Here is a 27738-nt window from a genome sequence, read left to right as displayed (position 1 = left end):
GGTTGAGCATCCGCCTCGCATGCGGGAGGTGCGGGGTTCGATCCCCGGTGCCGCCAGGTACCCACCGGGGATACAGTGGGTACAAGTTTTCCTCTGGTCTGGTGCTCGGCTTCTTTAGGGTGAAATTCTTGGGAAATGGGTCTTTGACCCCACCTTGAGAATTCGAAAATACCCTGTGCCATGGCGCTCTTTGGCCATAGATGCCCTTGTGCCATAAAAATTCACAATAATCATCAAAACGTCATGCGGACCAAGATTTATTCATGATGTACCAAGCACTGACTGCAGGTTCAGACCATGTGAAAAAGATTGTCTGAGAGCAAGAATGGGTCCTTGCAGTTAAATGCAAAAGATTCAGCTATGGAAAGGGAAACGTTGGGGGTCAGGTTATGAGGTGGGAAAGGAGTAGAGTGGGGTAGGGATCAGACACAGGTTAATAATATCCTGCCTGAGTGCACTGCAAGGAGAGGCCGCATAGCCCCGCTTGGCGGAGAAATGACGGCTGAAAGTTTACGAGAACAGGGTTAATTGGAGGTTGGTAAGAGAGGCATTTGTCCCACAGCAATGAACATAATCTTGACAGTGTTGGTTAGGATGAGTTGTGGCTTGTTTGTGAGCACTGGTGCAATACAGTTGTCCAACAAAAAGCACAGAGAAGAAGCGGCAGATGCACGTAACATGTGACCTGCTTCCTTATGGCATCACTCTGGCTGTGTAATATGGTTACTGAAATTGCAGAAGGGCATTCGAAGAAGCTCCTTTCTTCCTGCTATTTGTTTTATTTATTAGTGCATCTGCATTCACCCAAAGGGGTGTTTAGTGAACAAGTGAGCACACTGATTGCACATATCCACTTTCTTTTCATTGGGAGGTGGGGCTGCTCTGGCTGGAAAATGCTTAGTGCCAGCATTAATCCGTTACACTTGACCCATGAGGTAGCAGGTCGCTTATACCCCTGTCCCCTGTCGATTATACCCCTGTCCCTGTCCTAGGTAACCTCTAACGGACTTGGGTGAGCCAGGCTCGTCATAAGCAGACTGTCATTTCTGGCTCATGACATGTCCAGCCTGTCAGCTGTTTTCTGGCACTCTGTGTCCGGTTCAAGACGAGTAGGGCTTGTCCAAAGCAATTTTCGTTGTGCTGACGAATTGAAGCACAAGTACTAAATGACAATGTTGGTATCATTTCGAAAGAAAAAGAGATCAGAGGAGACACTTAAGCTCCGCCCTCAGGCAATGACGCAGTACCATAATGGGTTCATTGCTCTATATGCAGCATGTCATTCTCTGCTTTACATTCATTGGTCCCTGAGAGTCCTCGTAATCCTGCTGGTGCAGCGGTGCAGCGATTAAGCAATGCGCCACTTCCCTGCGATGGCAGGTGCTTCCAGCAGTGGGCTTTACGAGACCCAGGTTGTTCCTCCTGAGCGACCAACCATTAATTAAACTGCCACCTGCCACGGTGGGCAGTTGCTCTCTATCCCGTGGGCAGGTTGTGATGACACCGCAAGTTCATGTGACCTAGGTGGCCCACCTAGGTGCCTCCCAGGTTTCTCTTTGGTCCCCACCTGCCAGAGCCATGCTCGTGATTTTTCACTCAACGGTGACAACACCAACACTGTATTTTCTTGGGAACAGGGCCTTTTATGCTGTCACGTTAAAATGTCATAGAGGTTTAACATGTTCACTGCTGCAACGATTTTCAGAGCCCTAATCCCTGTGCAGTGCTGCCCACTGGTAGGCCACATTTAATTTTCTGTGATGCATCGTGGCAATGCACAGCTACAATGCATAGGGAGACATGAAGAAGCCAATTTCTTAGTACCGCCAATAAATGCCAATAGCGACATAGCGTATGTGGTGTAGCAGGCTCTCTGGTAAATCAGAGCTGACCCACGGTTTCATTGGGACTCGGTATTTGTTGCCGCACAGCCTGAATACACGACGTGACCCACCGGTGACCCGCAACGCAGTGAACATGCTAAAGGAGTATAGACACCATATTCTTACTTGCATGTTTTTATCTTTTAAATGATGTGTTGTAGATTAGTATACATGGATCCAATACAGCCACTTAATAATATATAGTTGAATTTCTTCACGTTGTTTTGGGCTCAGTTTTATGACTTTTTCAGAAAAGGCACATGTGCATATGCCTTTTCTGCTTTTCACTCTCCTGTCTTTTGCATGTATGTAAATAGCTTCTCATTCCCCCATTCCTGTAACTTTACTCTTTATCTGCTATCCTGTGCTCCTTCATGCTGGCTGTTGTGAAGGGTGCGAGCCCCAAATTAGACACTTTAGTGAAGATGGTGTAGAAATTGAACGTTTTTCCAGAATGATCAACAAGTGTCATGCTATTGTAACTCATTCTTGTAGCGGCAAGGGCTGGCAGCTCTTCATGCTTTTGTCTTCATGTTGAATAAATGCAACCTTTGCCACCCTATGCTCATCAGCCAACCTCACATGCTGCATCTGGTGCCTCCTGCCCCGACTGTTGTGCCATTTGCATTGCGTTTCCACTGTGCTCATGACGCTGTGTCCTCGTCTGTGCAGGTGAAAGTATTCAAGGAAAGGATAGAAGAGAAGAAGGGCAAGGATTACCCCGCACAATGCCAGAAGCTAATATATGCAGGTGAGCCGTGCATTGTCCTTGTGCAGCGCAACACAGGGGTAGCTGTTTCGTTCCTTGATGTGTGGGAGGGAAAAGGGGGTTGGAAGTTACCCGTGTCACTGCGGCCACCATGTTTCACAGTCCTCAGTTTTGGTTGGGCACAGCAAGCTTGCAAGCTGGGTTCTCAGCAGAGGGTGATGCCTCACCTCCTGGAGAACAGCTGTGGCAAAATTTGGTCGAAATAATTCATTGATGTCGTAAACAGCAAATGTCGTGAGCATTTCATTTTCGTGATCTTTGCGAAGGCCCTAGCCTTGTCTTGCCTTTTGGCCAGGTTTTGTCTGCCTCAGGAGCTGTTTGGAAAACACAGGACAGAAAAGGATCAAAGATAGAGGGCAACTCAGTACTCGCTTGACTTCAGGCCATTTTAAAGGGGCTGTAAACGCCTTCCGAGGAGAGCACATTAACTCACTTAATCACTGCACTGCGTTACCATGAAAACCAGAGCCAAATAATACTCTTCTACACGCAGCAGACGACCCACAATCACGCGTCAAAGTTGGCGAGCCCTTCCCTGCGACTCTTTCACGCTCGCACCCTCCTCCGTCCCCCGCATCTGCGTAGACAAGGTGAGAGGTGGCCATTGGTTAGATTCTTGCAGACGTCAGGCAGCTACCGTGGCTGCGGCCAATAAGCCGCTTAGCTCCGGCGGGTCAGGAAGCTCCGCTCACAGAGAAGGGTCGGTGAAGGAGCGCCTACCTTCCAGGGTGCAAAAAATGACTCGAGGAAAGGGAAAGGCACAAAGACGCTGAAATTCAAATTTTAACTGCAGATAACTCAGCTTCTACAAGGCGCATTTAAAAAATTCTTGCTGGACACTATTCGTAAAGTGGCGTGCTTCAATATCCCAGGCATGGCGCAACTTTTTTAGAGCCCCCTTCGCAGCCCCTTCAAGTTCAATGCGATGGCATTAGGAGGGCCATGAAGGTGAAAATTGTCCGGTTGCGCCAATGTGAAGCCTCCACCTGCCTCTTGTCAATGTTCCTGCCACCCTCTCCCCCTCTTTAACTTGTAGTGGAGAGGAGAGAGACACGGGTCAAAGAATGATTCAGCAAAAATTAAAACAACCAAAAAGATAATGACTCTAACAACAGCGGGCCTACGCGTAAAATATACAGCCTCCTGAAGAACTATGTGTGCAAAAATGAGGCTTGCGGGAGCTATTCCTGCTCTCAGTGCTCAGGGAGAGGGTCTCGCAAGTCCCACCGGTTGCTGTGTTTGCAACAGCCACCTGCCAGTGCAGCGGTGCATCACGTAACCACTGCGCCGCTGGTACGATCACTCGCTGCGATCTGACAGTGTGACACATTTTGGAAGTGTCACTTCCAGTCTGATGGTGTCGCTTCCGGTTCCGGTACCATGGTGACGTCACAGTCAATTGTAGTGGCCTGGATTCGAAACCTACTTAGGAAGAAGTTTTATTTTTCTTTCTTTCCTGATGATGTAATCACTGCCGATGACTTCACGGGGTCACGTGGAGGTTTTGGTCCGTTTGTCATGGGCGGTCGGTCAACACCATATTTTAAAATAGACTGATGAGCCATATAAGGCTTTAAAAGGTGTTACTGGCATCACAGTTTTCAAACAAAAGGTTGACATCTTTAGGGCTGATGGGCTGCGTGTTTGAGACCCCTGCCGTGCAGCTATCTGGGTGTAATGCCACCTTCACTGTCCAGTAGTTTGGGAGACTATTCTGGAGAGGCACTGCCCTGAAGAAAGATCTATACACGCCTGTGAGTGCAAAATGTTTGGTAGTGGGCATCAGCTTTCCCATTCCCACAGTGCCTTGATATCAAAGTGCTGTTCATATGGAGGATTTATCGCTCCTTTAGTGGTGGCAAACGCATGTCACATGATGGAATTGTCATGCCTTCGAAGGCATTGGCTTTGGTGACAGGCAAGGGGCCATTTACTTAGCCAGCAAAAGTCATCGTAGCCTTCGGGGGAGGTGGCTCCTTGCTGTTAGTAGCATTTTTTTGTATATCTGTCAACATTACAGGGTGTTCTCTGTGGTATGCCAGTGGTGCCATTGAGATTGCATTTAGCTGGTGGTTTGTCTCGTAACAGCAGTGTCCCTCTTGGCTCCCAGCCACCCATTTGAATGCAGCGCAATAGGGTAGGTTCCGCTTGTTGGGTATGTCATCTGCAGCCATCCCTGACAAGTTTTCATATGCGAATACTACTTTAGATTGCATGTTGTTCTAAAATTGAAACTTAAAATTGAATGCCCCTCCCAAAAATTCAGAAAGTGGAGGTCTATCAGTATAACCATATAGCGATTTATATAACTCTCCACTGCCAGCTGTCATTTTGATGGTGTGTGGTTTCCAAGACATGTTTCTTGTACCAACTTCTGGTAATAATTAGATCCATATTAGGTTTGGTGATTCTAAGTAAACAACCACAGTATGTAGTTCAGCCAGTCGTAATATTGGACCTATGGTCGCCGCCAAAAATGGTAAAAATTCAATCCAAAACCTACTTGCATGCACTCATGACGTGGTCATACTCTTAATCCATGCTGCTGACAGTGAAAGCACATTTGCACCATGCGCAAAAAAAAGCGAGAAATTTCGTTGGTTGGTCATCCTGATTCGTGGGCGTTGTGCTTCCTTAGCATCTGGCCACCTGCGCTCTTTTGCCATGCAATTTGTTCTGCACTTGTAGATGCAAACATTTTTTCGAATCACTACTTTTAATTGCTTGGAGTCATGACTTCCTGGCAGTGAAGCAGTAAGAAAAGAGCTCCAGGCACCAGTTTCCAAACCTATGTGGTTGGCCGTGAGTGCATGAAGACAGTGCCCACTGTAACTGCGAGGCCTTCGTGGTGCATTATATCTTGGATGCACTCCTTTGCTCGTTTCATTTCTAAATCCAGATTCATATTCAGTCCTAATTCCAATCTAAATCACTTCCAATCTCTCGTCGAGGCAGTGCTGCACCCCACAGCACTGTTGGGGTAATAGGTGGGTACAGCACATGGTGCAGAATTGTGATGCACTTTGTGCTGCTGATAGGTGTCTGCACAGTTACCACAGTGCTGTCTGCAGTGACTTTGCACTTCCAGAACCCCAGAGAGAAGGAAAAGGAGAAATTTCGCTTGTGGAACCTACTTGCATGCACTCATGACGTGGTCATACTCTTAATCCATGCTGCTGACAGTGAGGGCACATTTGTCTGGTACACTTGGAGAATTGTTGCTGATTGCTTGACTGTGACAACTGGAACTCCTCTATGAATGAGTCATTGCAGGAAACTCTTTGGAGAGCGCTACTTGTACAATGCCTCGAAACTTCTGGAGTTGAATTTTCAACCAAGGGGTGGTCAGCGGCTCTTTAACTCTGATGAGCTAGGAGCTTAAAATGTAGAATGATGATGAGAGAATCATGAGTTGTCATGAACTCATGCTGGATCACATGAGTAACAAAGGCAGCAGTCACATTGGTAGGAAAGGCCAAGTGATTGTGCACATAGAGCTTGAGGCTTAATGAGGTGGCACTTAATACGTCAGGATAAATTCCGAGCACACAGCGCAAGGCACAAGGATGAAGATTTACACAAAACGTCCTTGTGCTTTGTGCTCTGTTTTCACAATGCAGTATCACTAGCCTCTCAGCTTGCTCTTGAGAACTTCTGGGTATAGTCATTTAAGGCAACTTCTTAATAGGTGGTAAGGGAATACGTCTACTTAGGGCAGATAATGACCGCAAATCTGAATCACAAGAGTGTAATAACTAGAAGACTAAGAATGGCGTGGGACACATTTGGCAGGTTCTTTGAGATCATGAGTGGCAGTTTACCAGTATCCGTCCCGGGAAAAATATATACAGCTGTATCTGACTGATATTCACCTTGGGGCAGAAACGGGGAGGATAACGAAAAGACTTGAACTTAAATTGAGGACCATGCAGTGATCTATGGAAAGGAAAATGATAGATGTAACGTTAAGAGACAGAAATAGGGCAAAGTGGGTCAGGGAACAAATGCGGGTTAATAACGTCCTAGTCAAAATCAAGAGGAAGAAATGGGCGTGGGCAGGGCATGTAATGCGAAGGCAAGATAACCGATGGTCCTTAAGAGTAAAGGAATAGGTTCCAAGAGAAAGCAAGCGTAGCACGGGGCAGCATAAAGCTAGATGGCGGGATGAGATTAATAAGTTTGCTGGGATAAGGTGGCCGCAGCTGACGCAGGACGGGGTTAATTGAAAGATATGGGAGAGGTGTTTGCCCTGCAGTGGGCATAGTGAGGCTGATGCCGATGATGGGGGTTCACCAGCGTGCATTGTATTTGTGTGCTAGCTGTCTTTGTACTATCAATTCAGTTCAATTTATTTTCAGCACCACGTCATTGCTAGGAGCGCGGCAAAAAAGCCAACAAAAATCGTTGGCTTGACGGGAACCGCGCCCCCGTTACAGGCAATGGCAGCAGCAGTGGTGCCGCATTTTGTTACACTGAACAGAAACTACAAGGAATTTTATCATGCAGCTATACAAAGCATGTAGATAATAACCTTTAATCACTCATTTTCTAACGGGGGATAAAAATTGATGTGAAGTGACATGCAGAAAAATAACCAGCCAGAAAAACTGTGATCACAAAAAATACAAGAGTTAAGGAAAAATAGAAGCAAATGCATGAAAGAAATCTGACATTAAAAAGTGAAATTTATGCAAGGCATTGCAGTTTCCATTTTTTTGCTGTTAGTGAATGGGGGATGGATGTTTAAGGATAGCGTTCTGTTCAGAATATACGGTAGCTGATGTTCGATCCTTTGCTGTCCATAACTCGTACGGCTGGGTGCAATGTACCTGGGCAGGATGTGGTGAAGTTGTCTTGTTTTTGCATTAGGTCTCAGGTTTGCAATGTCTTGTAGTATTGTGGTGTGCCTTTTTTTTATATACTGAAGCACGAGCATGTAATTATACATCCGGTTCGCTGGCACAATTTTAAGTTGAGCCAATAGATGTGTAGCATGCGAGCCATATGGAAGGTTAGTTATAATCTGAAGGGCTTTATTTTGCAGCATTTTTATCTTATTGATATTCGCATCTGTTGTGGTTCCCCATGCTAAATGAGCGTAGGTTACATGACTAGTGAAAATTGAGTTATATGTTAGTAGTTTTATATTCTGAGGCAAGACGTGTCTAAACTTGTTTAGAACTCTGCATGCTTTTGAGAGCTTGACTTTTAGTTGATCGATATGAGTGTCCCAGGAAAGGCATTCATTTAAGGTTACTCCCAGAAATTTGATGTCTTTTACATAGGGTGTGTTTGTGTTACCTAGAAACAGTTCTAGTACAGGCAGTACAGCCTTAGTTTCAGTCCTAAACAGAATCGCTTTTGTCTTCTCTGCATTTATGATTTATGAGTTATTTATGCTCTATTCATGCAACTTTTTTAGTATGAAGTTGCCATCTTCATACAGGTGGTGAGTAGTGAATGCAGTGACAGAGACGGTCACCTCAGCTCATCTTTGAAACTGTCTGTGTGCTTCACGATGTGCAGGAAAAATCCTCAGCGACGACTCCAAAATGAGCGAGTATGACATTGATGAAAAGAAATTTGTGGTCATCATGGTGACGAAGGTGAGGCTCTCTGTTGTTCTTGTGCTGTATTAGATTTATTTGATGCATGTATGACATGCAGCATTTGAACAGCAACGTGCGAAAGCTGTGAGGCTGTTTGGCATTATGGTAATTTTTCGTCTCGTCTTAGAGTATCACTGGTGACTCTTTTTGACAGGTAGTACTGACAAGTACTGTATCAAAAGCAAACAGCCTTTTTGTGTGAAAATGTAGTGTGGCACATTTGAACACTACCTAGTGCACAGGCAACATCGGCCTGAATGCATAAAATTAAAAAGACCAATGTTTCTCTTTTCTAATGTGTGGAATGACAGTTGTATTTGGCTTCTTGAAATGTGGCTGCTAGTACCAGCATAGCAGCGGACTAGCATAGGAACGTCACTCATTGTCACATGGTGCCCTTGGTGAATAGCTGGATTAAGCATGGCATGTTCAAAAGCAGTGTTCACTTGGTGAACTTTTGCTTGGAAATGAAGAAAGAGGGGGAAAAGATAGGAAAACTTATCAGCAGTGACATTGACTAGCATGATGTTCGGTTGATTGAATGCCAGCAGTGCACACCTGGCCGCTCGTGAAGCATGGCATCAAGGCGTGTTCTAGCCTCCTAGGCTAGGACTAGTATTTGAATGCCCCCATTGAAGGCCACAAGCATCCAGGCTAGGGATAGTTTTGCATTATACTTGTGTGCCGAAACGCACAAACAGTGAAAGGGCATGCTTGCATTAGGAAAATGTAACCAGTGCAGGACTCCGGAAGATATGACGTTTATCTCTCTCTTCCTCATGCACAGCCCAAACAGTCGGTGGACGCAACCACCACCGCAACTGCCGGGTCTGGAGCCACGACGGGTGCAGCGACTGCGGGGCCGGCTGGTAGCACCGCCACTGCTCCAGCGGCAGCAGCAGCAGCGGCGGCAGCAAAACCGGCAGCGGAAACACAGAAGCCAGCAGAGGCCACCAGCGATGCATCCAAGAGTCCTGCGCAGTCGCCTGCGCACTCGGCAACGACCACCCCCACCTCGTGAGTGGGGAGAGGGAGGGAGCAGCAGAGGGCAGCAGCTCTCCTCAGCTCAGAGCTTGCACTGCAGAGTTGCTCAGACCCATAGATGAATCCTTAAGATCTTGGAATGCATGTATGAACAGTAGAATCTCAATGATACGGCTCTCACAGGATAGAAGTTGTGTTGTAAGGGTTTGAAGTTACTACTTCGGATACAGGAAGAAAATCTTGTATACCCGTTTCTGAAGTGGTGACTTCAAAACCCTAGCTCAACTTCTATATTAGGCAGGATGATAATTTTGCCCTTATTGCGTTCCTCGGCATTCAGAGAAACCAGTGGCACACATTATAGCAAGTTCAAGTTCTCTGCAGCAAAATTTCTTGAAAGCTCTCAACGAAAAGTTGCCTAAAATATTACTTAAGTGCACAAAGGCCTATTTCACATAAAATTAAGTTATATGTTGTGTTTACTCACGTAAGTTGCCCACTTTTTTCTTTAAATTAATGAAGATTTCGCGAACATGGCCTGAAAAAGTGTTACAATGGCCTTAACACACAATACCATATTTACACGGTTGTAAGTCGGCCTATTTTTAAAACTTGAAAATCTGAAGGGGTGGGGGGTCGACTTACAATTGAAACGAAAACATCACACTACGAGTAAAAGCGAGACAAACGAGGTATCGGGCATGCTACAGTGTGGTTGCATTTTTGCTGGGGGCTCCATCCCGTCGCTCTTGGTGCTGACCTTGAGCAGCTGCTATGTAAACCCGCAAAACTGGCATCCCCTCCCCGTGCACATGGGCGGTGGCCGATGGCGGCTAGCAATAAGCAGCAAACTGGCACCCCCACACTCCCCACACGTGGCTGCTGACTGCGGTTGCTGATAAGCGGCAGCAACCCGATAGCGCATTCACGTTCTACGGGAAGCTCGAGCGTTCAACAAGTTTTCTTTTTACTTTCAAATGTGCGCTCGGCGCTCAAGGGAGCATTGATGTTTGATGGAAGGGCCGCTGTTCCAATCGAGGCGGCACTCCCACTTGGAACGGCAGCGGTGCCGGGAGTGTCTGTAGCAGACGGAAGGGCCGACACCGCTCACGTGTCGTTTCTCTTTTCTGACACATTTGACTACTGCCGGCCGTGTTTCACAAGTCTTTAATGTAGTGCTTTGTCAGTTGTCATTTGTGCTCCAGATCCGGCAAGCGACCGGCGCTCGTTCACGGCTACATTCAATATGGCTGCCATTTTGTTACGCAGAAGAAACGAACAGCCGTGCGCCGGGCCGCAAGTTCGATGTTCGCTACGGGTGGTACAGGTTGTAACAGCTGCAGTGAGGAAAATTTTCAGCTGTTCCATGCGATTTCGTGATGTGGCTGTTTGCGAAGTGCGCGATTTCGCTGGACGACTACGTAAGAACGATGTGCTGTGGGACCGCAGCAGCGATCACGATGGCAGCGCTAGTGAGAACGATGGCGCAGTTGTGGACAAAAGTAGTCCAGCGACTAATACATTTTCGTTTTGGAATGTGACCACAGCCACGCCCGCGCTTAGCAGCCGATAGCGGCTGGCGATACACGGCGGCTGCTGTATAATGCTATCATGTTCAACTATTCAAGGCCAAGCTTAAACTACCTCGGAAGCTTTTTTTATTTTTCAGAAATGTGATTTGGGGGGGTCGACTACATTCAAGTTGACTTACAATCATGTAAATACGGTATGTACTGTATATACTACAGTAAAACCTCGTTTACCCGGATATCGACAACTCGGAAATTCAGTTAACTCTGATGCACACCGCGGTCCCGGCAAAAATGTGTGTAGTTCAATGGTGTTAAACGCTTGTTAACTCGGCAGCATTTAGCCGCGTATCAGTTAACTCGGACAACCCCGGCGAGAGCTGTCACAGCGTCCATACTCGGCGGCCCGGATGTACAAACACCCCTAACCGGCGACGAAGCTAGCACAGCCGAGTAGAGCCGCACAAACTGAAATAAGACGATAATGATAGAGAGCGATCAGTGGCCAGGTGGCGCTAGGCACCACCCAGCGCACTGGTCGAGCATCCAGCAACCACTAAAAGCTGCAAAGGACAACGGGATGGCTTGCTGGGCTTACTTTGTCACCGGGTCTATGCGCATGCTGCCCATGCCACCCATGCTACGCCAACACTGCAGCTGCGTTCTTTTGTGTTGCGAGTGTGTGAAAAGCTGTGTTATGTGCGGACTCGTGCCCGTTGCGTTCAACTGCGGGGGCGTGCTGTGACTGCCACCACGCCTACGCCGACGCTGCAGCTGCTTTCGTTGTGTTGCGAGTGTGACAAGCCACATTGCTTGCGGACTGGTGCGGGCTGTCACTGCCGTCACGCTTTGCTGTGATGGTGGCCGCCACCCGAGCGAAGCGGCAACCGCAGCCGGCCAACAATTTAGAAACGAAGGTGAAGATATTAATGGAGATAGGTGGAGGCGTTTCTCAGCAAGAGATAATGAAAAAGTATGGGATCAAGAGGAGCACATTGAGTGACTACGTAAAGAACAAAGAAAAAATTCTCGAAGCATTTGACAGCAGCAAGTTCACCAGAACAAGACAAAGGCTCCGGACGGCAGCGCAGCAGGCAGCTTCCTTTGAGCGGGCCGCTGATCTGTCAGCAGGCTGAGAGATACGCAGCGAAAATGAACGTTAACTCTGTCAGTGCGTCTCAAGGATGGTTCACATGCTTCATAGAAAGATATGGATTGGTCTTCAGGAACGTGTGTGGTAAGAAGGCAGCGGTAGATGAACGTTGCATCACTGATTGGAAGTCGATCGAGCTGACCCGATACCTGGCTCGTTATGAACCTGCCGACATCTTCAGCACTGATGAAACGGCACTTTTTTTCAAGGCCCTGCCGAACAACACGATCACGTTCAAGGGTGACCCATGCGTTGGAGGCAAGAGGAGCAAAGAAAGGGTAACTGTGCTCTTCGCCACGAATATGCTGGGCACGAAGCACCTACCACATCTTGTAATAGGCAAAGCAAATCACCCTAGGTGCTTTAAGAACGTTCGCCGTCTGCCTGTAGAGTACAGAGCAAACAGAAAGGCATGGATGACCACGGATATTTTTCAAAGTTGGCTGCGGCAGCTCGACCGCCGCTTCCCCGCCAAAAACCGCAAGGTTTTGTTTGTCGTGGATAACTGCAGCGCACACACCAATGTGACAGGGCTGGAATGCATCGAGCTTGCATTCCTACCGCCAAACACGACGGCCGCTCTACAGCTGCTGGACCAGGGCATTATCCAGTATGCGAAGACCAAATAGAGACGGCATGTGATGGAAAGGATGCTGCTCTGCAAGGAGGCAGACTGAGAATACGACAACCCTCCTCAGCGTGGTCCATATCTTAGCAACACGTCGGCAGAGGTCATTGGGAACTCCTTCAGGCACAGCGGGTTTGTCCGCCCTGACGACTGTGATGTAGATGTGCCTCCTAAGCACGCTGAAAGGATTGGTGGCGAAGCGACGGATGACAGGAGCTTGGAGTTTCTCCTGCCTGCTGATGTCCGGCTTGCCGACTACATTGCTATTGACGATGGTGTTGCAGTTGCTGGCCAGCTGACTGACGATGATATCATATCGGAAGTGCTCGACATGGAGGAAAATGAGTGTTCCGATAATGACAATCAAGATCAGCTGCCGCGATGTCACACTGTGCAGGAGGCCGCCGAGGCTCTCGCCATTCCAAAGGAATTCCGCATACTAGAATCCCGCGACAGTGAGTGTGCGCGCCATCACCTGATGGGGTTGAAAAAGATCGTTCTAGCGCAGATTTTGGCGACGAAGCAAACAAAAATAACCCAGTTTTTAAAGCAATAAAGGTATGTCCATGCTTTGTACATTTTTTTCTAGTTTTCATGGTACATTCGACAATCCAGAATCCGGTTAACTCGGACATTTTTCCTAGTCCCATGAGATCCGGGTTAATGAGGTTTTACTGTATATACTTCCCAACTTGTACCCCTCGCAGGCAAAAAAAAAAGTTCGCTCCAAAAGCAAGTGGACGCATAACCCCTCCTCCGCGCCGCATTGCCCCATGTTGCATAGTTTTCCGTTGGATGGCATGACAGCATGTGCACAGCCCAGTGCAATAAACATGCTACGAGGCAATTGAAAAGCCAGCAGTCAGAATTAAATGGAGATAAAAGGCCATGAAACAGCGTCCTGGCATGCAGCCCGGCTGACTAGTGGCAAACCGAACAGCAAACGGTGCGGTGGTCATGAATTTAGGTGTGGGCCAGAGGTTACCAGAAGTTTGCTCAAGCAGTTCGTCTGGAAAAGTGACCGTTGGCGCGAGTAAGCCGGGTAAGCGGCACGCGATTCAAATTTTTCACTGGAACGAAAATGAATTTACTTCACACATGGAGCTCCGTGTATCCTGCCAGGAATGGGCGTCGGCACAGGGAACGTACTATCTACGGCTTGTGCAAAACTATTACGCCCCACATACAGGTCAGCGGCACTTATACATCAACCCTTCAATTTTGACTGTAAAAAAAGTTTGAATTATACGCAGAATTATACGGGATATTGCGCATTATGACTTTTGAATTCCTAAGGTAAGGATGTAACGTGGTGCAGTCATTGCTGCCATTATTTCTTTACATTATTTTGTCATCTCCTTCATATCTATTTAGCTGATTCTGACTTGTTTTCATTGGTGTGTTGGTGTCTTGGGAAGAAAGGTTCTTATCAAGACTATCAAGGCACGCCAGTTCTGGTGCTCTAGTCTCACACTCTCGCCCAAAAAAGCCAGTCGTACTTGCCCCTCGCATGTATCCCTGGCCTTGGTAGCGACATCTTTCTGACGGCGGCATGGTAGCGTCCCCTCACCACCTTTCGCAGCCGAACATGGCGATGCGGCTGCGCCGATCTTCCCAAGCTTGCCTTGCATGCAACTGCTTGCATGCTGGTGGTCTGGAGCAGCAAGGAGCGTAAAATATGCGTTTAAAATCTTTTTTATTAACCCAGGCAATGAATTATGGGTGCGCGAATTACGCGATTAGATGTCGTGTTTGGAATCAGTACACAAAAATACATGTTCGCTTAAGATTGCATAATTGTGATTTCAGTAATAGATTTTTTTTTTTCTACGAGCCTCTTTCCCCTCTAAATAAATCTCGAGCCCGCCAGCGCGGTGTCCCTCGTGGGCCAAGTCGTTTGCGGATGTTAATCCCACATACCATGGCATACCAGTTCCTCCCACCGTTTTCTTCAGACTGTTCCACTAGTACATCACCAAACTATGGCCACCGCAGTGTCTCAGTGGTTATGGTGCTCGGCTGCTAGCCTGAAAGACGCGGGTTCGATCCCAGCTGCAGCAGTCGAATTTCGATGGAGGCGAAATTCTAGAGGCCCGTGTACTATGCAATGTCAGTGCATTTCAAAGAGCCCCAGGTAGTCGAAATTTACGGAGCCCTTCACTACGGCGTTCCTCATAGCCTGAGTCGCTTTGGGACACTATACTGCCTAAACCAAACCACAAGCCAATCACCAAAGTGTGTGGAATATCTTTCCATACTTTGGTCTCCCCCTCACCCCTGTCATCGTGCAGCACCACATCATGAATGTACCTTGGTGTTGGTTTGCAAAACACAGCTTCTCCTGTCTCCTTCGTGTCTCTTCATGTCTCCTTCATGCAAAGTGCTCATTATCAGCTTTGCTAAAATCGCCTGCACATGAGTGACATGGACGGTTAGGGCAGCCAATGCCATCGTACACTGATTGCACCGTTGCTTCACAGGAGCTGCCAACCTTAGGACTCGATGCAGCACCGCAGTAAATTTAATCTTCTGTAGACGCTTTGTCAAAAACAGTGCAGAGCGAAACTTGTCAGTGCTTATCAGGATGTTGAACATTTTTCCTGGCTCCAAATTCTTTCTTCGGCAGGGAAATGTGCATGAAATGTGCAACAGTGCATGCTTCGTTATTTCAAAATTCGTTCAGTGCAAACAGGACTTGCCTAAGAAAACGGAAAATTTTGTTCCAACTGTTTGTCCAGAAAAGTTAGTTTTTCTTACATTTTTGGCAGCCAGTCTACACCATTCTCTTGTATTGCAGCAAATCATTAATAAAAAAAGCCATTATAGTAACACTTCGGTACAGCTTTTCTGAGCCTTTTTATGTTTTTGAGTCATTAGTGTTCCTCAATAAATACCTGAATAAATTGCAATGGAATGGCCCTGTTATGAGACATTTGGAGGCACTGAAAGGTGTTCATTTTTGCTGATGTTGCTCCAGAGCTGTTGTGTTTAACTTTTCTGCATGTGGAAGTGAACGTAGTAGGTGATGATTTTAAGCAGATTATTATTTTTTTAATGAGGTATTGAGTGCGATACAAGTGCAGCCTCTTTGTATAAAGCAGGCACTTGTGATCTAAGAGGCATAAGAATCCACTGACACTTTTGCTTTGTGACATGTTCCTTTCTTTTTTGTGTTCTGAAAAAGGCAGTTGCACTTGTCTTGATACCAAACAAAATCCGCCATTTTCACAAGATGTGGCGTCCTCTAGTCAGTGGCGAGAATTTGTCTACTACTGATCGAAAACAAAATGTATGTGGGAGACGTAGGCGCTATCTGGTTTCACGAGGAGCCAACTGTGCCTGCGAAGTGGCAAGTGTGTGTGCTTGACAGCATCTGTTATCTGTCGCATGCACCTGTCAGTAACATGATGCGCAGTAGGAGCAGGCGGTTTCATTTTAACCAGTGGAGCTGGGCGAGAAGAGGCGTGCATGCACAGAGCAGCCTTGTGAAAAAGGCGGAGTGCATGCGTACATGTGCAAGCAGTATGAGAGCAGAACACTTAATTCACACTGAAGAGCCAACATTCTTTTCACTTTTGAGTCAAACTGAAACCTTTTAAGCACCAACCTCGCGCTGTACTCGTCACGGGAGACTGTACCAGTATTGCCAATGATGAGTCACGCTCGTCTGGCCCGCTGTCGCGCTGCTCAAGTTCAAGTTTATTAAGCAAAGTAAGTTTTAAGAAATTGGTTTGTAAGGGGTCCCATGGTTATATCGTCATGGGGACCTCCCGCTACCAAAGACGTTTTACAGTCGGCATTTGCATTGGGCGCTATTTTCTACTCTAGAGGGCGGTACTTGCCCACGAAAAATGCATTTTGCAACTGTGACGCATTTTTCAAGCCTGAGAGAAATCATTTTTGCCAAAAAATTTGGTGGTTAAAGGGTTGAAAAGGCATTTAAAGGATCATGCTTCTAGGAGCTCCTTGAAAACATGCAAAACATACACTTGTCACTCAATTCTTGTAGTCTAATCGTTGACCTCAAGGTATTAAAGCGCACACAGTTTCATTAAGCAGTGTAACGCATAAGCTGGACTTGTCTTGCAGGCAGCCTGCAGCGGCCGATGCAGCGGGAGGTGGCAGTGGTGGCCTGGCCATGGCGGCCTCGGCGCTGGTCATGGGTGAGGAGTACGAGCGCATGGTGCAGCAGATCATGGAGATGGGCTATGAGCGGGCGCAGGTTGAACGGGCCCTGCGTGCCAGCTTCAATAACCCGGACCGGGCCGTCGAGTACCTCCTGACGGTGAGGGGGCTGAACCTTCCTCGGACGACTTCCGCTAGCGCGCAAATTATGGCAGAGATGCGACGACTTGGCTAATTCAGCAGTGCTCATTCTGCCAGCACCCAATCCACCATGGTTCACATGCTTTGGTCTTGAGCATTGCTACTACATACTGAGAGTGAAAATATCTGAGTGGGCTTCAGACTTGCACAGTGAAACGTACAGGTTGGACTGCACCTTGAAACATGACCTTCAAACACTGAAGAGGAGGGCCTTGAGCCAGCTTCTAAGCTTTTTGCCAGTTTTAAATTTCCTTTGCATCCATCCACATGGTGCTGTTCTTCCGGTGTGCCGAAACTGCGCACTCGTTGCGTGCCTCCTCACACGTGACGGTGCCGCCTATGGTGAGTGTGACGTGATGGAGCTCCGCCGCCTCCATGTCGCACCGTGAAGGATGTGGGGAAGCCTACGATTTTGGAGCCATTCTGCTTCAATCCTTCCAACGGTATGCACACAAGAAAAGCATTGATTGACACATGAGAATAGTCATTCCCGCATTGTTCTCATCATCATATTAGACACCCATAGCACAGGCTTTCACCAAATTGATTAAACATGATGCAAGCAATTCTCGAAATTTCTTTCGTTATCATTCGATAATTCGATCATTTTTTTCTGGTCCCTTGAGGCATAAATTAACAAGGTTTTACTGTACTTTTCAGAAATTGTTTATATATTTGCACACTGCCGTTCATTTTATTTAATTTGTAACAGGAGGAGACATCGAGTATTCGGTTTAATTTGAAAAATTACTATTCTCATAGCTACCATTTTGTTTTAGATGGCATCATCGCTGGTTGTTTAGATTATGTGGCTCTCATCTATCCACCTCATTAGAATTTCTAAGCATACAAGTGAAGGGTAAATAGGTGCTCGTTATGACATACATGACGGAAGCCAACAGCCACCAAAACCAAGGAGCATAGGTGCTAAGTTAGAAGCCCACGGCGCCGATGGGTCGTTCCGCCCCCCCCCCCCCCCCCCCCCCCCCCCCCCCCCCCCCCCCCCTCGCGTACGTCGAAGTGTGACGCCCGCACTTAGGATGCCTCAATGCCATCTACGGAACTAATCCTTTCGGCTCTGGTGCCGAGTCATCCCCTGCTGACTGGCAGGGGGGCCGACGACCTTGTCCCGCTGAAAACATTCCTTTGCTGTCAGTGGAGACGGCAAATTCGATGCATGGCACTCGATGGAATGCACATGCAGCGAGCTGCGCGCGCGGAGTCATGCGCCCTGCACGTTCCAGGGGGTGTGGGGTCCACTGGGGTCGGACCAGGGAGCCCTGGGCTCCGGCCACTTGCACATACTGTGCCACTGCACTGCTGTTGGTTAAAATTGGGTGAGGGCTAATTTACTAAAGCTCCGCCCAATTATCGAAGGGGTTAAAAACCCGCTGGAAACAAGGACTGAGGAGGAGCGCGCCGAGTTTCAAGCTCGGTCGTTTTTAACAGCCTTTTTAAAACTGCCGTTTTTAAACTGCCTTTTGCTCAGCTGCCTTTTATGTCGATCCCGTCTTGAGTAAATCAGTTTGTTTGCCAAGAAGTTGGAATCGCTGCCCCAACCGGCAACGTGTCGCCAGACGAGCGAACGAAGACCACTAATCCCTTCGTACTGCTAATTGCCGTGTATCGATCACTGGCCAGCGTGCCATCACCATCCACCGCTCGCGACGAGCAACCGACCAGCCCAAACAGGCCATCCCATCAGTGGGAGGGCAAGAAAGTTAACTATAGCGGATGGTTTTTTCTCTCCAATTTGTGGTGTTAAATAATAATAGCATAAATATTAGTGTAGTAGTGTAAATATTCAATCAAGAAAGCAGAAAAAAAAACAAAAACCACATGCCATCAGTGGGATTCGAACCCACCTCCTTTTCTGTCACTTTGTGGTAAACGTGGCATGGTTTGGTACAAAACTTGGGGGCTAATTAGGATTAAAACGATGTGGGCATGGATGACCACCACTGGTGCACAGTAGGATTAGTTGTAAGCCAATGGGAGAGGCTGATGGTGATGAGGCGTGTCAAGCAGAGTTATGTTTCCTAGGTCAAATCGTCATGTTTCATATGGCCAGTGTTCCAATGTGTACAGAGGTGTTGATAGTGTGCGGTGTTTGTGCAGGGCATACCCCCGTCGCAGCAGGACCCCTCGGAAGAGAGCCACGGGGGCCAGGAGGAGTCCGGCGGCGGGACACCCCACAGCGCCCCTAGCGACACAGCCATGTCTCCACCACCGCAGTCGCAACTGAGCGGCAGCACGGGCAGTGGCGGCGGTGGCGGAGGACCGCTCCTCGATGCCCTGGCGGCAGAAGGGGGTGGCACCGCAGAGGACCCCCTGGGCTTCCTTCGCTTCCAGCCACAGTTCCAGCAGATGCGACAGGTGAGGGCGGGGGCAAGGGCACAGTTCTGGTGGGGTGGTGTTGTCAGGAGGCATGAACTGCTCTATCATGAGCACTCTTTGAGCCCACAGTCAAAGGAAAAGCGCTTGATGGACACCTCAGTCACACCACGAGGAATGGAGGAAGGAGTGAAAGAAGGAAGAGAAAAAGAGGTGTTGCTGCAATGGATGACTCTGGAACAATTTCGACTACTTGAGGTTCCTTAATGAGCGCTGACAGCACTTATGGTGCTGGACAGAAGTTTGATGAATGCAAACAGTAGGGCTGCACTTTTTGATGGGACTTTCAAGGGGTTGTTTCGACTGTACAATACAAGCATTACCATATTTACAGGAATGTAATGTGACACGAATTTAAATTTACCCTCCACATCACATTTCAAAAAAAAACAAACTTGGGGGTCGTTTAAACTTGGCCTTTAGTAATAGAACACAGTAGCATTATCCTGTGGCCGCCGCTTATCACCAGCCGCTATCCACTGCCGCGTGCGGGCATGCCCGTAGGCGCATTCCAAAACAAAAATGTATTAATCACTGGACTACTTGTCCACACATGCACCATTGTCCTCACTAGTGCTGCCGTTGTGATTGCTGCTGTGGTCCCACAGCACATCGTTCTAATGTTGCCATACAGCGCAATCCCGCACTTTGCAAACAGCCACATCACGACATCACGTGGAATAGCTGAAAATTTCGCCTCGCTGCAGCTGCCACACCGGTATCACCTGTTGCAAATGTCGAACTTGCGGCCCGGCGCGCAGTTCGTTTCTTCCGCGTAAAGAATGACAGCCATATTGAATGTAGCCGTGAACAAGCGCCGGTCGCTTAGCGGACCCGGAGCACAAATGACGACTGACGAAGCACTACATTAAAGACTTGTGAAACACGGCCGGCAGTAGTCAAATGTGTCAGAAAAGAGAAATGACACGTGAGCGGTGTCGGTCCTTCCGTCGGCTACAGACACTCCCGGCGCTGCTGCCGTTCCAAGTGGTGGTGCTGCCACGGTTGGAACAGCGGCCCTTCCATCAACTGTTGATGCTCCCTTGAGCACCGAGTGTGCAGTTGCAAGCAAAAAGAAAGAGTAGAAAGTGAATGCATTATCGGGCCGCCGGCACTTTTCAGCAGCTGCAATCTGCAGCCACCTGTGGGGAGTTGGAGGGGGGCTACTTATTGACAGTCGCCATTGGCCACCACGCGCGGTGCTCAAGGCCAGCACCAAGAGCGATGCAATGGAGCCGCGCAGCAGAAATGCAATCACGCGGTAGCATGCCTGATATCTCTTTTGCCTCGCCTTTATTTATGATATCATGCTTTGGTTTCAATTGTAAGTCGACCCACTTCGGATTTTCAAATTTTGAAAAATGGGTCAACTTACAATCGTATAAATACGGTATTTCTGATCTTTTCATTTGTTATATCTGGGATAGACTGCATTGCTTCTTTCAGCTGTAGTGGCACAGTAAATGCTGCTCTCACTTTGGCTGTCTGATTAGGCTGAGAACATTTCAGCACAAGCTTGCATAAGCATACTTATTGAGGGATTTAGCCTGTCAATCTTCTTGCATGGTGTCCCCATATACATCAGTAATGAGCAAAGTCTGCCCCTGTGGAGAGGGCTGCAGGCAAGGCATTGTAAGGGTACTGTTGAAAGAGGCTGCTTGTGCTTTTTAAATGGCGGGTGGTAGTAAGGAGGGGGCTGAAAAGAATTGCTTTGCCTGTGCCACTGACAGCTGGCCGTGCTGGGCTGGGTTGTTTTTCAGGTGATTCAGCAGAACCCACAGCTGCTCAACGCAGTGCTTCAACAGATTGGCCAGTCTAACCCCCAGCTCCTGCAGCTCATCTCGAGGGCAAGTTCCTCCGCTGGCTTTGGCCCTTGTTACTTTTTTTTTATTCTCTTGCTTCTCCCCCCCTGCCATGGGCTGCGTAGAATGATGCAGGAAGCAGTGTGTTGTGCCTGACGAGAGCAGGCTGAGCGTTGTTCTTTGCCATGTTTCAGGGGGGTGTGCCCAAAGAACGGATGCCTAAGGTTGGCATGTTTTCATTGTCACGAAAAGAAATTCCAAGCGAGGCCTAGATGTTCTCAAAATTGCCTGGAGAGAAAAAGGGTGCCACGGTCTGTGGGAGTTTAAGGGGAGATGCTACCCGAAGACACTTTTTTTAAAATACATAAGCTAGAGCAATGAAACTCTGGCTCCTTATAGAGTTTTTTATGCTGGTTTCAAATATATATTTAGTTTTATTGCAAGTTTCATAGTTTTTGTTCTGTGCTATGACAAAGTGCAAAATATACGCCTTTTTGCCCCCCCTCTTTCCATCATTAAACTTTCATAATTATGAACCACCCATGGTTCATATTCTTCCACATGCACTATAGAATGCCAAAAACTAAGTAAGAAGAGCACATAATATATCATATCCACATGAAAAATTTGTACTTGGGAAGTCTCCAATAACCCCAACCCCTATATCTGTTTACTTGAAATATGTGACATATATATAAATAATATTGACATTTAAATAAGATAACGGTATTCCTCACACCGTAGAGAAAATGTGGGTAAAATTTCATCCAGATCCGAGCACTAGAACTACCAAAATCAAGGTGGGCAAAGTCAAAAACGTGCCAGAAATTGCATTTTGAGAAAAACGAATTTGAAAGTTAGAATTAGAGTTTATTTACAAAAGAAGGCCTGAAATGTGATTAAAATTGCACAAGAAAAGAGTCAAACTGTTCCTTCAGCAGCCACTGCCACTAAAATGAGCCAGCACCATAGGTTTCTCCCTCACGGCGCTTGCACGCAGAGTCGTCGGCACGAGACTTATTTCTCAGCATGCACCGACGCGCTCTCGACTCTGCTGTCTGTTTGGCAGACATCTTTTTCTGGCGCATGCTGTCTCTTGATGAGCCTAGTCCAACTAAATCTTGAGGTGGAAGCACGCCCAGCTCTTCCAGTACACGCTCAAAACTAGAATGCCCTCTGTTGAACCAGAGAACTGCCAAAGCAGTGGCCATCTCCACCACAAACCTCGAAGCAAACCGTGTTTTAGGACAGAGAAGCCATATTTTGCTATTTAGTGACTCTGCTGCATTCTGAGTTTTGCCCTGAACACAGCGGGCCAGCAGCTTCTCATCGGTAAGCCTCTTATATATGGGAAGTATAGCTTTCCCCTGGGCTTTTGTGAGCAGGGGTGTGTGGGCTGGTGCAGCTTCACCTAAGGCTTCGGCACGCCTATGCTTGCACCAGGATGCTGGTCCATCTGGGCAATATTTATGGCTGCTCGCACCATCTGATGAGCAAGAATGAAAGTAGGAAGCCCAAATCGCCTGGTGCATTCCTTTCACACTGCCCCTGTTGCTTGTGATAGCCACCTGATAATAAGTTGTCAACCTCTGAATGGCAGGTTCCTTCAGCTTCTCCCCTCTTGGGAGTGGCTCTTTCAGCTTGCGAAGAGCAGTCCCAAGGCGCTTCGCCACATGATTGGTGCAGTCCTCTTTCTCAATGGCACCACCATAAACATTTGCTTCGACAACAGCAGCGTAGGCTTTCGAGTCACCATCACTCAGGAATTTTTTAAACTGCAATGGTGTGTCGTAGGATTGGCTCCTTCGCCATATCCGCACTGCAGCTTCAGCTTCCATCGCATGGGATGAACAATCAACATTTCGTTCGCATACAGGGCCATGAAAAGCTTGCCAAATGTCTTCATTTGGCAGGGCCTTGTGTCTGCTGCACGCTAGGCAGAAGTTGGACAGGACTTCAAAGTCCAAAGTCCAGTGTCAAGGGACACAACAGTTCCAATTCCATTGTGGCTTTTATGGCCTCGTTTGTGCCATGTGCCATCATACATAACGGCAATTTCATCGCCGCCTGCTTCACTGTGTGTGATCTCTCTGGACCGCGCAAGATTTTCGGACACGGCACTCATTGCCGCATCACGAACTTTCCGGGTGATTGCACAAAATGATTTGTGGTGCATTGGCTTTTGCAGGCCAAGAACTGCAGAAAATCGAACTGCTCGTAGCCCATCCCCACCGAGCGCGCTGCCACAACAGTTTTCACATTGACAGCGAAGGCATCGCGCGAGCTCCCGCTGTCATAGGCTCTGCTTGCCCTCGGTCCGTCGCCTGCCACACTAGAGCTGGCCTTCCCGCCTGAAGAAACTCGCCGCGATGTGTACGTCGCCGAGAGAACACTTTCGGGGCACGCACTGTTCTCGCAGCGTAGCTCAAAGTACGACGCAAGTCCTTTGCGTTTGTCGGCCGATTCGCAGACGCGCATTTCCGAACGTCGGCACGTCGGACAAACCGCACCGCGCGCAAGAAGGCTCAGTGCCGTCAGGTCCGTGATCACAGACGACTCCTCATCTTGCACTCTTTCTTTGTCGTCAAAGAGTCCAATCTTCTTTTGCGATGCACTGACGTACTCCAACGCCGCGTCGAACTCGCCGGATGAAACGGCGTCGCTGTCGCTAGGCCTCGCGGCCGCGGGTTCACTTGCCGTTGGGCGAGTCTTCACCGTCGATTTTCGTCGCTGTCCTCTAAATTTATGCTTGGATGCATGCTTCACTGGCCGGTGACTACGCCTGCTACTGCCGCCTTCATCCATAACGAATATAAATTTGAAAAATGAACGTCGTTTGGCTACGCAGCTCGGAGAGAGAATGGACCCAGCAAGTAGGCTTCGCCACACGCAAGTGCGCAGCGGCCAATGGCGATCCCCGATCCGCACCACGTGATTTAAAAACCAGTCACAGCTCTCGAAAAACTCGGCACGCGCATGCCTTTTATTATTATTTCTTGCACTCTAGCAGCCCGGGCAACCATGGTTATTGGAAGAAGGAGGCTTGGCTGAGCTCCGCATGCGATTGCCAGTGGCGAGCGGCCGCGAGTTGTCGGCCACGAGACGCTAGAAAACGGCGCACTTTCGGACTTTTAACAGCCACCCTGTGCTCTTTAAACGCAATTTTGACCCAGTTATAGTTCTAATTCAGCCTTAATTTTTATTTTCATAATAGTAGAGACACTAAACTTGACAAAACACGCGAAAACAAAAAATCTATTTTTTTTTTCGCAAAAAAACGCGTTTTCGACCCGCATCTCCCCAGATGCTACTCGGAAAAACTTTTTCTTTAATTTTTGTCGCAGCTCAATGAAACCAGCACCAATTAAAGAATTTGAGGTCTTCTTTTCAAATCTGCTCTTTGTTTTTTGCTAGCTCATTTGGTTCATTTCTTACACACCATGCAATGCTAGAAACAATGCATGTTTGTGCACACTTCGGTGATTACAGGAAGCACAACAGAACACTAAAGTTCAGTAAAGCATAAAAATACAGTGTTCCATTACTGTTTTCTTCTAGAAAAAATTTTGAATGTGCAGTTTCAGTTTTACCATTCCCAACCAAGAAACTTTTGTAATTACCTTACTGAATATGTTTGGTAAAAGCTCTGAAAGTAGTTTCTTTGAATTCAGGACATGCTAAAGCATAACCATGCCAATTTTCATTGTGATTGGACTACAAAAAGTGCTCAAAGTTTAGTGCACAAACTCTAAAAATGAGGAACAGAGGAAAACGCTTTTGAAAGTTAAAAAACATGTTTACTACTGTACTATTCAGTCAATACTAATGAAATTTGTACAGAATGCCAGCTAGGATGTCTTAGAAGAGGGCACAAAGCTAGAAGGCACGAGCCCCATACGTCGGCCCCTCACAGTCTCTGCGAGCAGACTCCTCCAGACAGGCCTCGTTGCACTGCGGCGATGGGCCCGCAACATTGCGCGATGCCTGCGCGTTGCGCCGATGGGCCCGCAAGCTTTCGCGGCGGCAGCATGCACTTTTTTGCCAATAGCAGTAAAATCCTTGTGGTGCACCGGTTTCCCAAAACTCATAATCGCGCAAAACCACAAAAGCTGCTCATGTCCGATGCCGATCGCGCGTGCAGTGACCACAGACTTCACGTTCACAGTGAAGGTATCCCGTGCACTGCCTTAGGCGGACGCCTCATCACTGCTGTTGCACGATCGAGATACGCGGCTCGAGGAATATGTTGATGAAACAATGGTTGTCGGACACATGTCATTTGTGCAGTAGAGTTCCAAAAATGATTAGAGTCCTTTCCGTTTTGCGGTCGATTCTCTAACAGAAAGATCACATCATCCGCAGGCGGGGCACGCCGCGCCGCTGACAACGTCGTGCATCATGCCGATCTCGCTGATAACTGTGCTACCGCGCTCATTTTCACGCTTGTTTTGGTCGTTGAACATCTTTTTCTTTCGCTCAGATGCATTGACAGTCATCAATGCTCCGCAAGAAGCTTGAAGAATCCAAATCGGGTGCATTGCCGTTGCCGCAGTTAGGCCTAGCAGCAGATGAACCTCCCATCACCGGAGCTCTCCACTTGCACTTGGGGCCTCTTCCTTTATACTGATGCTTCATCAGGAACTTGCGTGAAGGAAAATCTCGTTTCTCGGTCACATCCATGTCAGAGAAAGGATAAAAACCCGGCCAGAAGCGTTGGTTCGCGTCTCGGTGGCGGCAGAACAAAGAAAGCATCTGCCTCCGACCGTGCGTTGGAATACTTGTAGCCAATGGAAGGGCTCCGATCATGCCAACGTGATTTAAAGGGCCAGTTGCGACGCTCAACTCAGGCGAGAAACTATCTTCTTTTTTTTTCGTATTTTTATCAAGAATGCTCCATTGCCGAAGTGGCTTCTGGTAGAAGAAGGTTTGGCCTACTTCCCCGCAAATATTCAAGAGCCGGCGACGCCGTGAAGCGAAATGCCGCGTTCCCGAAATCCGGTCAAATTCGCCCTTTCACGAGCCACCGCGAGTGCTTTAATTGCATTTTTTACTAACTTCTCATTGATTATTGCATTTTTTACTAACTTCTCATTGATTATTGCTGTTGATTTTTTTATACATAAAAGAAGAGGCTTGGGGGAATACAAAACCCAAAAAATACAAAATCGACTTTTTCAACAAAAAAATCGCAGTTTTTTCGCCCACATCTCTCCGTAAAGAGCACTTCATTCACTGCAGGAGTGCCGGGAAGGAAACAGACTTTGCAACTAGACTTTTGATTTGAGGAACTTGATCAAGACAACTTTTCGAATGAGGCGAACAATGGTAGAACATCGCTTGGTTTCTCAGACACTCACTGGAAGGCAAATTGCTTCGCATGTCCCTCAGTTAAGACGAACTTTCAGTGTCTGCAAACTACAGAGGCTATGTCAGCGGTACTTGCAGAGCATCTATGCAGTATATTAGAGGTAATCGAGAAGTGGGAAAAAAAAAGAAGTTTTCTGCAGGAAGCTTTCCTGTATGTTTGTGCAAAGGTTTGGCAAAGCTTTGCTCATGCGGAAGCATTTTTTCAGGGGTTCTTCTTGTGGGTCTGTAGTGGGTGGCACCATCACACCTGGCTCAGTGGAGAATAACCGCGATGCGGAAGGGGCGAGCTATGAAACAGACTGAAAACTAAGACAGTTATGGAATTTCAGAGCCTGTACTGCACAGTTAGACAGATAAGAACCAGCAGATCTGCAGTTAACCAGAAAATAAAACTGGTAATGCAAACCTAGGTCACCGTGAAAGAAGAGAGAAAAATAGATGGGGAAAAAAGTCTGATTTGTGCCATTTTTATGTAGGGGTGATGTGAGCTCATTTAATGCACTCACTTCATGCATAGCGCAGTACAATCGCTGACCAGTTTTTCAGACTCGGCGAAACTTGCAAAATGATCTGGATAATCGAACAGTCTGAAAAATCCGCAAACTTTAAAAAAGTTACTTTGCTGAGAAAATCCAGTTCGAAGAATACCTGATTTCGCCATTTTGAATGTCCCACTTCCAAGCGATAATCATGCTTTGTTCATGTCCACACCACACCTCACATCAGTGGCACTGAAAGGTGCGTTTCGGTGCGACACGTCCGTGAACCATACCACGAACCGATCTGCATTAGCAGCGCAACGTTCACCCGTCACACCTAACACATATCCACCTTGGTGGCTCAGTAGCTTTATCATTTGGCTGCTGATCCCAGAGTTGCAAGTTCAGTCCTGGCCACGGTGGTCATGTTTCCATGGATACAAAATCGCCGTAGAGTCAGAAATTGCTAAGCCATTTGAGTACAAGATGCCGCTTTCTGCAGTCGTGAAGAGTTGGCTGGTTGTAGCAGTGATGCTTGCTCACATTGGTTCTAGGACAAAAAATCGATCGAACTTCTGTATTCTGCTCAGTCTGAAGTATTGGTCCTGAACATCCTTTGTGGTGCGTGACAGTTCGGCAATATAGTCCAAAATGTCATTCAAGTCCGAATTATTGGCATTTGAAAAATTGGTTGGCTACTCTGTATGCTTTCTTTGCTGTTACCTTCTCCCTGCAGGGTAACTGTTTTCATTGTTCTCGTGTAACAGATACTTGAACGTTCAACCCCCATCAAAATTATACAGCCCATGAGGCTT

At 47.5% G+C, this 27738-nt stretch overlaps 1 protein-coding gene across 1 annotated transcript in view; it reads left to right on the top strand.

The window, feature by feature from the left end:
• Rad23 (UV excision repair protein Rad23) overlaps positions 1–27738 on the top strand; it is a 32780-nt gene that overhangs the window by 1938 nt on the left and 3104 nt on the right. Inside the window, exons 2-7 of the mRNA XM_077643082.1 lie at positions 2556–2634; positions 8179–8258; positions 9049–9278; positions 16645–16840; positions 19000–19257; positions 21036–21122. Coding sequence (XP_077499208.1) covers positions 2556–2634; positions 8179–8258; positions 9049–9278; positions 16645–16840; positions 19000–19257; positions 21036–21122 — 930 coding nt within the window. The remainder of the gene's footprint in view (positions 1–2555; positions 2635–8178; positions 8259–9048; positions 9279–16644; positions 16841–18999; positions 19258–21035; positions 21123–27738) is intronic.

Source organism: Amblyomma americanum, chromosome 11 (assembly GCF_052857255.1).
Source record: "Amblyomma americanum isolate KBUSLIRL-KWMA chromosome 11, ASM5285725v1, whole genome shotgun sequence".
In the NCBI taxonomy this organism is placed as follows: domain Eukaryota; kingdom Metazoa; phylum Arthropoda; class Arachnida; order Ixodida; family Ixodidae; genus Amblyomma; species Amblyomma americanum.
This window is presented reverse-complemented; position numbering and strand designations above follow the sequence as displayed.